Below are 14,908 nucleotides of genomic sequence, written 5' to 3'. Positions count from 1 at the left end.
CCCTCGGCTTCGGCCCCCTAGGTGCCAGGGTCTGCGGGACTCCACGCTCAAAGCCGCCGGCCGGGCTCGACAACTGCAGAGAGGGTCGGGATAGGAAATTGCTGGTAGCGGCAGATGCGGGTCCCCAGGCATCCCGGAGGTTCCCACAGGTCTGTAGTGGGCCTACTTTGCGAAAACGGCCCGGCTGCGGCAAGCCTCGTTCAAATCAGTTGCCAGACAGTGTTTCTTGGGATCCATCCAAATAGGTCCCTTGTTTCTCTTTGTGGGAGCCCTGGGCCTCCTTCCAGGCCGGAACCCAAGTGTTTAGGCAGCTGGGAACGGCCGGTCCCCTTTTTCAGTTCTCTCGCGACCTCTAGCCACTTCCGGTTGCTAACGGTTCCCAATCAGCCCCCGAAAACGCTACGTGAGCTGGGCCCTGGGCCAGAGGCAGAAAACGGACGGAAGAAAAGGTCTGGCAGGTGAGTGTCAGAGTGAGGGCGAGATTGGGTGATGTTCTCTGCCGGTGGATAGGCTCGACCGTCCGGTTTGGGATTGGGGTTAGGTATTAAGGAGCGGTTCAAAATTATGCTAATTGTTAAGATTACGAGTATTATTGAAAAACACACACAACAGCAACAATACAATGAGCCCACGAAGATCAAATGCCCAGTTAACTGATTTAAGCAGCTTTCATAGGAAGAAAATGCTGAATTTAATGCTAACAAAAAGATCTAAGTGTGCTAATGTTAGAGGCTAAGACTTGTATAACATTATGGGCCAGCCACTGTTCTAAACCCTTCACATTTGGTCACTCATTTAATTCCTACTTTATGAGGTAGATATCATTATAATACTGTTTTACAGATGGGGAACCTGAGGCACAGAGAGAATAAGTGTATTAGCCAAGGTCATATAACTAGTAACTGGCAGAACAAAGATTCATACCCAGGCATTCTTCCTTTAAATTCTGTACTCTGGCCTTTCATTGATAACCTGGTTTTATCAGCTTAGGAAATTTGCTATCCAGATGGAAGTATAAGCTTCTACAGAGATATGTTATTGCAGCAGTGTTCTGAATCTCATCGGGTTTGTTGGCAATTTGCCTTTCAACAAAGGTTTTTTTTTTTTTTTTGATAAGGGTGGCTTCCACAGACAGATTTAAGGAGAAGAGAACAATAACAATTTTCATTTTAATAAATAAGCCCCATTTCAACGTCCCTTCTCTTGTATCATTCCTCTGATTCTTCTCTGTCGTTATTTGTTTCTATTAGGTTAAATCATTTTACATTTCTGGTATTTAACCATTTTGACCCACAAAAACAGGGATTTCATTTGTTTAACCTAATACAGAAACATCTTTTCAAGCAGAATTTAGGAATCTACAACAATGAGCAAGATTATATTTTCATCTCCAAAATGTACCTTAAGTCTGTTTGTTTCTCTTTATATCCACTGTGAACCCATGGTCCATGCCACTACATTCTTTCACTTGGGTTACTACAGTAGCCTCTGGACTGATTTCCTTACTTTTGCTCTTTTCTCATTCTTGCCTCTTTAAGGAGCCAGAATGATCTTTTAAAAACAAACATTGGATTAGTTCCTCCCTTCTAGTAGTTCCCCATCACGTTTAGAATACACATCCTGGCCCCTGTTCACCTCTCTAACCTAATCTTGTGTCACCTTCCCCTTAATCCAGTGGTTTCAACACGTGGCCTTTTTCAGTTCCTGTAACACATCAAATTCACCCCTATTCAGAGACTTTGCATTACCTCTCCCTTTCGTGTGGAATGGTTTTCTGCAGAACTGAAGGTCAGTTCTGTCTAATAAATAGGAATATAATGGGATTCACCTATGTAATTTAAAACCTTCTTATTAATAGCCATATTAAAAATGTAAAAAGACAGGTGAAATTATCTTTAGTTTAAACCATCATATCCAAAATATTACTATATCAACATCTAATCAATATAAAAATTATTAATGAAATATCCTATATTCCATTTTTTGAAAGCCAGTGTGTTTATACTTATTGGACATCTCAATTCACATATTATATTTTCATAAATAATCTATATTGAGATTATATAAAATTTAAAATAAAAAAATAGATTCACATATCCAAATTATTTCAAACATACTTAAAAGTTATCTAGTGAATTATGAGTTTTAAAGTTTAATTAAAATTAAAAATTTAGTTCCTCAGTTGCAGAGCTGAATGTACCTTGTGGCTACTGCACTGGACAGCACAGATTTAGATCAAGGATAAAATGTCTGTATTCATGATTGGGTCAAGGGGCAAAGAAGAAAATTGCACCAGAAGTGTGGCAAGGAGGGAAGGGGAAGGTCTGCAAAAATGCAGTGTAAGCTCTTTATGCAAGTCACATTTAAGTCACATTACTAGTCCTCACTGGTAAATGAGGTAAGGCTTTCTAAAGTAGACTACTTTTTAGCATCATTGCTGCATAGATTTTAGGTATGTTGGGAATAATTTTCTGGGGTAGGAAAAGGGTCCAGTAGTGCTGGTCACATGTAGCATTTCTTTCTTTCTTTCTTGTTTTTTTTTTGAGATGGAGTTTCTGCTCTTGTTGCCCAGGCTGGAGTGCAATGGCACGATGATCTCGGCTCACCACAACCTCCGCCTCCCGGGTTCAAGCGATTCTCCTGCCTCAGCTTCCTGAGTAGCTGGGATTACAGGCATGCGCCACCATGCCTGGCTAATTTTGTATTGTTAGTAGAGACCCTGACCAGGATGGTCAGGATGGTCTGGAACTCCCGACCTCAGATGATCCACCCACCTCGGCCTCCCAAAGTGCTGGGATTACAGGCGTGAGCCACTGTGCGTGGTCACATGTAGCATTTCTAAGTAGAAGTTTATTGTGTATGATGTGGAACAGTTGTAGAAATCTGATTATTTTCCTATAGAGCAGGGGTTCTCAACTAGGGGTGATTTTGCCTCTCAGGGGACATTTGCCTCACTCAGCCTGCCCACCAAATTGCCTGGAGACATTTTTGGATATCACAAGTGGGAAGTGCTAGTGACATCTAGTGGGTAGAGGCCAAGGATACTGCTAAACATCCTACAGTGCAGAGGACATCAAAGAATTGTCTGGCCCAGAATGTCAATAGAAATAGTGTCTCAAGGTTGAGAAACCTTGCTCTAGAGGATCTGAGTAAGAAAGACTGAGATACCTACTCTTTTAAAACCTCAGCCTAACTCCCTTGTGATATTACGATGGGAAAAACAGGTTGTTTTGAAGCATTTCAGTTTCCATTTGTTTCCACTGTTGATGGATTTTGTGATCAGACTATAATAAAATAATTTCATGCTCAAGATAAGAATGTAGACGATTTAATAAAGATAATATAGTGTGTGCTATACACGTAAGACTCAAAGCACCTTGGGATCAGGAGCTGGTCTTTTTACCTTTATATGGCTTGTATCATATGATCCACTGTCTCCAACAACAATTGATGCCAATATATTAGAATCACTTGTCTTTCCTATCTCCATCCCTTGTTTTATAGTTGTTCCTCTTTTCATCCTTTTCTCTTTTCATCAAATTATCTTTTCATCCCTTTCTCCTCATTTTCCCCCTCTTCATCAATACCCACTGATACCTCCTATAGACCCTCCTTCAACACTCATCTATTTCTTCCATTCATACCTGTTGACACCCTTAGAATTGCCAGTTCACTACCAACCCATCTGTGTCTGAGAGAGCTGTCCCCCATATTCCCTATAGCTGTCTGTTGTAATTACTGTCTTGTTAGTCCATGAAACTACAAAATATAAATTCTTGCCTCCTCCCTCAGAAAAAAAAAAAACCCTCCAAAAAGATATGAAGAACAATAACACATTTGCTTTTGACACAACTCTCTGAGGAACTGCTTTCCATGTTCAGGGTTTTTTTGTTTTGTTTTGTATTGTTTTTTTCAGACCAGGTGCTGTCCATTCAGGATAGCCCTCTGCTAGAACTGATACAGTGTCCAACAGATTACACCTCCTCTTCCAAGAAGTGTGGCTGTGATTGAGCTGTGTTTTTTCCAACTAGTTGCACTCCCACCAGTTTCTTCTGTGGGTTTCTACATGCTTACTAAGACACTGCCTGCATCTCCAGAGTACCAGCAACTACTTAGATTTTCTTTGACCTCATGCCTCTTTCGCCTTTTGCCTGCAGTTATCCTAGATCCCACTGACTGTTCTTCTCTTACCTACATCATTCTAGGCTGTCTCTGGCCCCATGTCTTTCTGTCCCTCCCTGACTCTTACCATTACCCTTCTGGTTAACATTAGACCAAACCTGTGGTGGGCACTGTGGTGGCAATTTGGAATCAACATAAAACCTAAGAAGGGTACAGGGTTGTAGTGCTCCAGACTACTCTTCCCTCAGCCTTTAAGGGTGCAGGACTCTAAGACTAGAACAGTTCTTTGTACATAATAGGTATTCAAAACTACTAGCTGAATGGAATGTTCTGTCATATATAGCAAGAGTCCCCAGGTCCCTACCGTGGCCAGGAAAGCAGGAGGTGAGGGGCCAGTGAGCAAGCAAAGCTGAGCTTTACCTCCTGTCAGATGAGCAGTGGGATTAGATTCTCACAGGATCGCAAACCCTATCGTGAACTGCACATGCGAGGGATCTAGGTTGCGCTTTCCTTATGAGAATCTAATGATAAATGAAACCATACCCCCTTCCCTATCCCTGGAAAAATTGTCTTTCACGAGACCAGTCCCTGGTTCCAGAAAGGTTGGGGACTGCTGATACAGAGGATAAAGGAAAATCAGTGTGTCATGTGTTTACCAATTTTAGGAAACCTAATCTTGGGGTAGCCAAAATCGTCTTTCTTAGCATTGCAGAAGCCTCCCTAAATTCAAGGATCAGAAACATGAGTTTCCACTTTAAAGACTCTGAATGGTTTCTAAGCATTGTAGTGTTTCTCAGAAAGACTAAAGGTAAAAGGGGAAAAGCCATTATTCAGAAAGCACCTAACTTTATTTTTAAAATAAGGATGTTTCTAATACTAATACTAAATATTTCGTACTTTACTTTTCTCTTCATGACCATTAAAGAAAATCCTTTCTTTGACTGTTTCAAATACTTTGAAATATTGCTCAGGTAATTATAGTAAGTCATAAAACAAGTATTCGTGTGAAACCTGACATTTAAAAAATGTGTTGATGTAAGATATTCAAAGTAAATATACATTTTTTTTAAAGGACCATTATGTTAAAGGGACATAAAAGCTCAGTTTATCTTTAGGGCATTATGAGAAATACCTTAAGATTCATTTTCTTGGCTGGGCATGGTGGCTCATGCCTGTAATCCCAGCACTTTGGGAGGAGGATGGGAGGATTGTTTGAGGCCAGGAATTCGATACTAGCCTGAGTAACATAGTCAGACCCTATCTCAAAAAAAAAAAAAATTCCAGACATGGTGGTGTGTACTCGTAGTCCCAGCTACTTGGAAAGCTGAGGTGGGAGGATCGCTGGAGCCCAGGAGTTCAAGGCTGCAGTGAGGTATGATTGTGCCACTGTACTCCAACCTGGACAATGGAGCAAGACTCTTTCTTTCTTTATTATTATTTTTAAAAGATTCATCTTCCTATAATTATAGACATAAAAATGATTCTTATAGTTTTCCTGATCTTAAACACAATGATAAAGCAGGTGTTCTTAATAGATATCTTCAATTGAAATATCTTAATTGAAAACAAGAGATTTGAAGAGATTAGATCACTTCTTTCCTGATTGTTTTGGTGATCGTTATTCCTAGAACTAAGTAAAGAACCAGAGCTCTGCTCTTGGCAGTTTGATTGGTGGTGTGAATTTGAATGTGCAAGGCCTATGGCCACAATTCCTGTCATGCTGTAAGATTCTCAAATTAGAGATGTGGCCAGGTGTGGTGGCTCACACCTTTAATCCCAGCACTTTGGGAGGATGAGGCGGGCGGATCACTTGAGTTTGAGACCAGCCTGGCCGACATGGCAAAATCCTGATAAAAATACAAAAATTAGCCAGGCATGGTGGTGCATGCCTGTAATCTCAGCTACTCAGGAGGCTGAGGCAGGAGAATCGCTTGAACCCGGGAGGTGGAGGTTGCAGTGAACAGAGGATCATTCCAGCCTGGGCGAAAAAAAGAAGAAAAAAAAGGTGTATATCTGTGCTGTCCAATATAGTGGCCACTAACATGTAGCTATGAGCACTTGAAATGTGAGGAACTGAATTTTCCATTTTATTTGAGTTAATGTGGGTACTGGCCACCAATCTGGACAAACTGGACCAAGTTAGACCAACCCCTTCCTATCTCCCTCAGTTTAAAATAACCTGAAATCCAGAAAAGAAGTTATATCTAGTTATAGATCCCTTCCTCTCCCCAGCAGCTCCTAATGATCACAGACTACCTCCTTCTCCATTTTGTTTTCCTCAGCCTCCTTTTTTTCTTCTTTTTGAGATAAGGTCTTGCTGTTGCCTAGGCTGGGGTGCAGTGGTGCGATCACATCTCACGACAGCCTTGAACTCCTGGGTTCAAGTGATCTTCCCACCTCAGCCGCCTAAATAGTTGGGTGGAACTACAGGTGTGTGCCACCATGCCTGGCTAATTTTTCTTAAGTTTCTGTAGAGGTGGGGTCTCGCTGTGTTGACCAGGCTGGCCTCCTGTCTTCTGATGGCTTATTCTTTATCATTGGCAAACAAAAATTTCCAAAAAATAATCATACTCCCCATTTTAAGATAAAAAAGGGATGTTTAGACTATTATATGAGTAATGATGGAAAACAAATAATTAGCATTGTTTTATATCTTAACCTCAAAAGTAGTTTTCATCAGTTTTAACTTGTCAAAACATACCTGGTGAGCCTCTATTATCATCTGTACTTTACAGAAGGGGAAATGAAGGCAGAGAAAAATGTGTATGTCTTGTCTTGCCTAAAGTCAGACACTGAATGGTCAACTAAAAAGGACCTAGAGCAGAGACAGAATTAATTCACTGTCTTTCATCCAGGAACCATTGATCTTGGGCTGCAGGTGAGCAGTGTTGTCAGTGGACAAGGCTTTCTGAAAGAATTCTTGATTCCCCCTCAAAACTGAACTAATGTGAAATAAAAGGATATTTTACTCAGGTAGATTCTTTGGTCCAGAGAAGTTTAATGATGACTGAAGCTTTGACCACATTGAGGAAACTCAAGGTTTCTAAAATAGATTCTTTGATAACTAGTTAGGCCTGAGTGTCTAAAGAACTTTTGATATTACTACTACATTAGTAGAGTTTATTTGTGGCATGAATTCTTTGATGTCTAATAAGAGCTGAACTTACTCGGAAAGGCCTTCCACACTCATCACATTCATAGGGTTTTTCACCTGTGTGGATTCTCTGATGCTGAATAAGACCTGTGCGCCCACTGAAATCTTTCCCACATTCTTTACATTTATAGGGTTTTACTCCCGTGTGTACTCTATGATGTCCAATGAGATGTGAGCGCTGAATGAAGGCTTTTCCACACTCATCACATTTATAGGGCTTCTCTCCAGTGTGAGTTCTCCTGTGTTTACTAAGGTCTGAGCTATGACTGAAACTTTTCCCACATTCATCACATTTATATCGTCTTCTTTCCCTCTGTTGCCATTCTGATCTGCCCTCATTTTCAATAATATCTTTGGACTTAGGATGCTGAGGAGTATCTTTGTTCAGTCTGTCATTTATCTCCCCAAGGAATTCCTTGTCTTTGGGCATATCTTCCTTCTGGAACAACTCTTCATTCTTAGTCCTAGTTTTATCACCTGTAACAAACAAACAGTACACAAATGGGTCCTATTCTATGTTTGAGAAGCAAACAGCCTATGGAAGAAATAACATGTAAATGTTATAAATGTGTTATAAAATAATGAGAAGTCACATACAACACACATATCAAATATTTGGTACCATCTTATTTTTGGTATCATCATAGCACAGAGTCACAATGTAAGGAAGAAATTAAGAAGTGAGGAAGATATTAGCAGAACAAGCTGTTTGAGAGTAGATTAAGAGAAGAAAAGGCAAAAATAGAGCTCAAGAGATAAGCTAGCAATACTGTGTAAGGGAAGAAGGATAAATGAGGGGACTATAGATATGCCAAGGATAATTAGAGAGACTGGAGAACAGAGATGGGGAGGGAGGTAAAAGTTTGGGAGAAACATGCAGGGGCCTGAAACATAGGTGGCAAGTAAAATCAAGTAAAAGTGAATGGAGAGGATAATCGGATTTGGGGTCTGAGAGGAATATAGTGAATAGGAACCATCCAAGGAGGGGAGTGTGTTTGGAGGATAATAATTAGCTGGAAGCAGGAAGCGTAACAACATGCAGGTCAGGGTAAATAGAGGAATGAAAAGGAATAGGAAATGACAATGGATAGTCAGTGTATATGCTGGGTAAAATATTTTTTCCTGAAACTGATGTCCTTGCTGTCATCACCTCCTGTCTAAATCCTAGCTTGGTGGTTTCTAACCTTATTGTGCATCAGAATCAGCTGGATCGTTTATTAAAACACAGATTGCTGATTTTCCCTCCCACAGACGACTCCTTATCAGAATCAAACTCAGAGCAGTTGCCATTCTTAGAATGTTATTCTCTGATGCTATTTTTTTTCACTGTTTCTTTGCCTAAAATGTCACCCCCTTTCAGCTCCCACCTGACCTCAGCTCAAGCAAGCCTACTCTGTGATACTTTTGCAGGCGCACCTCAGGGATAGCTATCCTCTTCGTAGTTCACGGTGTATTTCTAGTATGGTAATTATTACACTATTGTAAGTGCTCACTCTCCTGCTTCTTGAAGAGAAATAATATAAGTGTCTTACCTTTGGATTCCTTACATTTAGTATAGTGCCTGGCATATAGCTGATATTTAGTAAATGCTCAATGAAAGATTAATGAATCAAAAGACAGGTTGAGCCAGGCACAGTGGCTCACGCTTATAATTCTAGCACTTTGGGAAGCTAAGGTGGGTGGATCACTTGAGCCCAGAAGTTTGAGACAAGCCTGGGAAACACAGTGAGACCTCTCCTCTAAAAAAAATAAAATAAAATAAAAATAAAAAAGAACAGTAGGAAGTTCTTAACATCACTTCTAAAGCCAAACAGTAACCAGCACTCCACTCCTAGAGTTAAAGCACTGAAAGGCTTCTTTACATTACATATAATTAAATGTCATCCTTTCCAGATAGCAGCTAGGAACATCTTAGCTCAAAATAATTTTTCAGATTAGACAAATCATCTGGTAGGGATCCTACAGAATGGGAGAACTATATTGGTAAAACTTAAGTAGTAAGAATACAAAATAGGCTGGAGTATAAGGAACTACCCGGAGAGGCATTATTAGACATGAGAACCTCTAGAGAAAGGGCGGTGGTGAGCACTGAAAAAGGTAGGGTTTGGACAAACTGGAATTTAAAATTCACCTGCTTTTTAATGTAGCCTGGGGATACACTAGACACCCTAGTTTGTAATTAGGGAGCTGGGATGGGGGACAAAACCCAATTAATTTGACATGCAGATAAAAACAAGAAACTTTGCTGTATTGACTGATCATTGTCTCTCTTCCCTACTTCTTTCATCATGGGAATGTGTTATAGATTGACTTGTCTTCCTCCACAAATTCATACATTGAAGCCCTAACCCCTTTCAAACATTACTGTATATGACAATAGGGCTTTAATGAAGTAATTAAGGTTGAATGAGGTCATAAGGGTAGGACCCTCATCCAATAGTACTAGTGTCCTTACAAGAGGAAGAGACACCAGGAGTGTGTGTGTACAGAGAAAGGCCATGTGAAGACACAGCAAGAAGTCTGCAAGCCAAGGAGAGTAGCCTTACTAGAAACTAACCCTGTAAGCATCTTCATCTTGGACTTCCAGCCTCCAGAACTGTGAGAAAATAAATTTCTGTTAAGCCACCCATAAGTCTATGGTATTCTCTATGGCAGGCCTCGCTGACTAATACAGGGTACCATAAGTTCTCCTGTCTCAAAATGGAAATTTAGGGGGATTTGAAACTAGAATCATTAGATAACAACAGAATTATAAGGATATTAAATAAACTCCATCCTCATCCCTTGGGCCAAATAACAGCTTTTTTGTCTAGTGAGAAACTAAAATATAACTCCATCATGGAGCAAGGGTAAGAAGAGGATAAAATTATCCATAGTGAGGTGGAGGACAAGCAGGAAATCTTTAAAAGGAGAAGATGAAAGTGAGAAAGTTTTCCTCTAACCTAAGGAAGCACCTCTGCCCTCATACACTCAGAACTGTTCCTGCTTACCATTCCTTAGTGGTATCCCAGCTTCCTGCTCCAGCTGGGTCTTCTTGGGATGGAACTGGACAGTCAGTGATTCATATGGCCTTCCCAAGGGGGCCAACTTGTCCATGAGTATGTCCTCTCTTTCTGAATTGCCTGAGACCTAGGGAAAATGAGGTGTGTAAGGTGAATTTTATGGAAACTTAAGTAACTTCAGATAAAACAATCAAATGAAACATCTTCCAGGGACATAGAAAGGGGGGACAAATTCTCATTTCATTGTAAATGGCAATAATGGCTAGGAAAAGGAACAGAGGCTAATTTCTACAATTCAGGACACTAGAGAGTAAAATTCAATGTCTCTTCTTTCATTGATCTGCAGAAGTCCAGGATCGGCGCACTGGGATTTGGAAGGTAGCTTAAAAATCATCTAGCCCAACTTCCAGCAAATGGGAGCATTTCTTCTATAACCATGCTATCCGATATGGTAGTCACTAGCAAAATGTGGTTACTGAGTACTTAAAATATGGCTAGTACAAATGAGATAAGCTAAATGTAAGATACGTACCAAATTTTGAAAATTTAAAACACAAGTATCATTAAAAATATTGATTACATGATTAAATATTGTGGGTTAAATAAAATATATTTCACCTGTTTTTGTTTTTTTTAATGTGACTACTAGAAAATTTAAATACATATACAGCTTGCATTATATTTCTGTTGGACAGTCCTATTCTGCAATATCCTTGACATCTACTTGAATCTCCGCTTGAATACCTATATGGAAAGAGAGTTTCTTATGGGGTAGCCTATTTTATTTATGGGTATCTATGAACGGCAGAAAATTATTTCTTTTCCTCTGATACCTGATTGCCTTTTGGTAACTTCCCACTGATCCTAGCCTTCCAAACAGGCATAGAATCAGTCTAGTGACTCTTCTCTCTTTACCCAGCCACACTTTAATTATTTGACCTAGGTAGTCAGGTCCCTTCCTATGCCTTGTTCTTTAGAGGATAAATATTTTCAGATGTTCTTTCATATGCCTTTTGCTTTGGCTCCGTCCATATCCCCTGATCACTCACAGCCAGATGACTGCCCCTTCACACCTGCTTTCCAGGTTCATCAAGCTCTCTCTCCAGATCCTCCAGCACAGTCACTGCCTCCTCTCCAGTCTCTGGATGGTGTGCATGCACCCATGCTTGCAGGTCTTTAGGAAGAATGCTCAGGAACTGTTCTAGCACCAGCAGGTCTAAAATCTGCTCCTTGGTGTGGCATTCTGGCCTCAGCCACTGACGGCAGAGCTCCCACAGCTGGGTAAGAGCTTCACGGGGTCCAGGTGCATCCTGATAGCAGAGCTTCCTGAAGTGCTGTCTATAGAGTTCCCTCCTGTGAGGACTGCACTTTTGTGAGCTGGAATCCTGTCCCCAGTAATGGTCCTCTGCTTTAATTACCAGAAGTCCTTTTTGGTCCTCAGGTTCCAGGGCTGTGGTCATTCTGGGCTTTGTCAGGAGATTTATCCTCTATCTGGGATTGAGTCAAAGAGAATCTCTTAGAATCCTGCCTCAGAGACACTCCTAAGGCATAAAAAGCTGTTACCATAAAGAAATTACAAAAATTTCTGTGAACATAAACACATCATAATGAAGCCAAGCCACCAGAAGTCAGAGAAAACAGTCTTATAGGAAGCTGAAACAAAACAAAACAAAACAAAAAACAGTGACGCAGGGATATGATTTGAATCTGTGTTCTATTGTGTAACTTAGAGGAAGTTATTTATCTGGACTAGAACTACAGATCCTCAGGTACAATTCTCATGTGTGTTACAGGGTTGATATACAGATTACATGAGAACGTATGCAACGTCCCTGGCATGGCAGCGGGCACTAGTAAGCACTAAATAAACGCCAAGTATTATTAACTGCTTTGTTAAAAGGCTCTTCATTCTGTTACCATGAGATGCACGGGCTAGCTGGTGCCCCCAGGATTCACTGGTTATAGGATATGTGTGCCAACCCTGGAAGGGGATCAGACAGATGCCTCTGCAAAGGAACCCGCAACCAGTGTCCCCCTTCCACCCATCCTCTCCGGGAAGGTTGGGCCAACTCCTCTCCTGTAGATCTGTTGGGGGACGGAGGGAGGGACAGGAGTGTTACACTCTGCCCGCGACAGGGAGGTGTGGGTAGGGTGTTGCTGCTGACCACAGCTGCGCCTTGTCCCCTTTTCTCCACCTGGGAGCCGGGAGACACTCACCTTACGCGCAGGGAGGAACAGGTGCAACAGCTAGCGTCCCCCTTTGGACAGCCCCGAACAAAGACTAGACTCAGAGACACCAATAGGCGCCCGGCCGCTTCAGCCGGGCACTTCCGGGCCGCTCTAGGAAGCTTCGCCTCTGTGGCAGCTTCAGGGCTTGCCTCCTCGGCCTTAGCCAGTGGAGGACCCGGCTTCTACGCCTCATATTGGTGGGACTGCGGGACCTGCGAGCAAGTCTTATTTGTACTTCTTTAAAACGTTTTTCGGTTTAATTAAGTAATATGGATAAGTAATGCATTCACATACGTTTATTAAAAAGAGTAAATGTCCCCCAGCGTCTAGTTTGATAATATTTTTCGTGACTTGTATATCCTTCCGTAGATACATTACACCGTTATAGATTGCCCGCGCTTTTTCCCCTCTGCACAAATAGTAGCATTTCTGTACCTTTCTTATTTTTCTTTTTACCAAGTGATCTTGGTAAAGGCTGTACATAAGTGTTTGCTTGATCTTGCTCTTTTTTAAACAATTGCACGGTATTCAACTGTGTATTATGTTCTATGATTTATTAATAACTACCCCATTGGTGGTCATGAGGTTGTTTCCAATTCTTCTTTTTCAAACATTGCTGCAATAACTTACTGTGAACTCACATCATTTTTCATGTGTAAGGATATATCCATAGTCTGTATGTCTAGAAAGGGAACTACAGCATAGAATAGGGAAATTTGTACTTTTGTTAATGCCAAATCACCAATCATACAATCTACTAGCAATATTCTTATTTACCTATACTTGTCAACACAGTGTTATAAAATATTTTGATCTTTGCCAAACTGATGGGTGAAAAACGCTTTTAGTTCTTTCCTCCCTCTTCCCCTTTCTTACACAAATATTGATTTATTTACTATGCCAGGCACTGTTGTGGAAGCTGGAACTAATTTTGAGCAAAACAATGCCCTTCCTTTCATGGAATTTATAATCTTGTGTGTGTGTGTGTGTGTGTGGTGGGGAGGCAGGCAATAAACCAAAAAATATATATAGTGTATAGACGGTGGATATCAGTTCTAAGGAGAAAATAAAGGAAACAGGGAATTTGGGGTGAGAATGAAGTGATGCAATTTAAATAGGATATTCATGGAGGACCTGACTAGGAAATTGACATTTGAGCAAAGATTGAGGGAGCTGAGGGAATGGGCCATCAGGGATAAAGATGTTTCAGGGAGAGGGATAACAAATGCAAAAGCCTGGCGTGGAGTGTGTTTTAAGTATTTTGGGCAAAGGAAGGATGCTTGTTTTTCTGGAGCTGAGTGAGCAAAAGAGCATTGGGTGGAGAGATAGTGAGAGCCTGGGGTGAGTGCAAGGGTATTTTTACTCTAAAATGATAAAATGATAAACTACTCAGTTTATCTTCTTTTCTCTTTTCTTTCCTTTTCCTTTGTTTTAGGAGATGGGTCTCACTCTGTCACCCAGACTGGAGTGCAGTGAGTGGTGCGATCATAGCTCACTGCAGCCTGAAACTCCTGGGCTCAAGTGATCCTCTCGCCTCAGCCTCCTGCGTAGCTGGAACTACAGGTGTGAGCTACCCAGCATGGCTCATTTGAGATTTCTGAGTAGAGAAGTAACATGATTAAACTTGGGTATTGAAATTATTATTTTGGCTGCTATGTTAACAGTAGACTTGAATGCGAAGGGGTTGGGCAAGGGCAGAAGCAGGGAGACAGGTTGGAAAGCTGGAGTGGGAAGGGCCTTTTTAAGAATAACACAAACCCCTAAAGACATAAAACTGAAAAGGCCATGGAGGAAAAGATAAATGAAACTGGCCTTGTAAAATTGAAATATTTGAATGAAAAAAGTAAAAATAAAATATAAACTAAAAGTAAAATATGCCACACATCTAAAACACACAGCTGATTTTCCTGATATACAAAGACCTTTTATCTTACCAAAAAATAAAAATATGAACAAGCCAATAGAAAAATAGACAAAGTACTTAACCTGCATGCATTTATTGTCAGGCCTCTGACAATATGATACTAAGCCATCATAGCCCCTGTGACCGCCACGTACACATCCAGATGACCTGGAGCAACTGAAGAACCACAAAAGATGGCATTCCATCATTGAGATTTGTTCCTGCCCCACCCCAACTAATCAATCGACCTTGTGACATTCCCCCTGCCCCCGACAGTGAGTCTCATGATTTCCCTACCCTGCACCTTGTGACCCCCGCCCCTGCCCACAAGAGATAACCACCTTTAACTGTAATTTTCCACTACCTACCCAAATCCTATAAAACTGCCCCACCCCTATCTCCCTTTGCTGACTCTCTTTTTGGACTCAGCCCACTTGCACCCAAGTGAAATAAACAGCCTTGTTGCTCACACAAAGCCTGTTGGTGCACTCTCTTCAC

General features: G+C 41.1%; 2 protein-coding genes across 5 annotated transcripts in view; one reads left to right on the top strand and one right to left on the bottom strand.

Moving 5' to 3' along the window:
• Positions 1-114: 114 nt before the first annotated feature.
• LOC100437637 (uncharacterized) overlaps positions 115-14,908 on the top strand; it is a 45,139-nt gene continuing 30,345 nt past the window's right edge. The window contains exons 1-2 of one of the 2 annotated variants that reach the window (XM_024248807.2): positions 115-458; positions 13,943-14,147. In XM_024248807.2, the coding sequence (XP_024104575.1) occupies positions 115-458; positions 13,943-14,099 (501 nt within the window). In that variant the 3' untranslated portion in view covers positions 14,100-14,147. Of the gene's footprint in view, positions 459-13,942; positions 14,148-14,908 lie in introns of those variants that run through there. The other variant, XM_024248806.2, reaches the window with a different exon arrangement.
• Positions 3,923-12,620, bottom strand: ZSCAN16 (zinc finger and SCAN domain containing 16). 3 transcript variants are annotated; one of them, XM_002816580.4, is made up of 4 exons: positions 12,496-12,620; positions 11,352-11,769; positions 10,267-10,405; positions 3,923-7,753 (listed from the first exon to the last, which is right to left on the bottom strand). In XM_002816580.4, the coding sequence occupies exons 2-4, from the start codon at positions 11,736-11,738 to the stop codon at positions 7,233-7,235; spliced, it is 1,047 nt and encodes a 348-aa protein (XP_002816626.2). In that variant the 5' UTR covers positions 11,739-11,769; positions 12,496-12,620; the 3' UTR covers positions 3,923-7,232. The 3 variants fall into 3 exon arrangements, with proteins under 3 accessions (XP_002816626.2, XP_054414546.1, XP_054414544.1); XM_054558571.2 differs by having other exon boundaries at positions 11,352-11,834; positions 12,496-12,591; XM_054558569.2 differs by having other exon boundaries at positions 11,352-11,819; positions 12,496-12,588.

This window comes from Pongo abelii, chromosome 5 (assembly GCF_028885655.2).
Source record: "Pongo abelii isolate AG06213 chromosome 5, NHGRI_mPonAbe1-v2.0_pri, whole genome shotgun sequence".
NCBI lineage: Eukaryota > Metazoa > Chordata > Mammalia > Primates > Hominidae > Pongo > Pongo abelii.
Note: the sequence above shows the minus strand (reverse complement) of the source record. Positions and strands in the feature narration are given on the sequence as shown.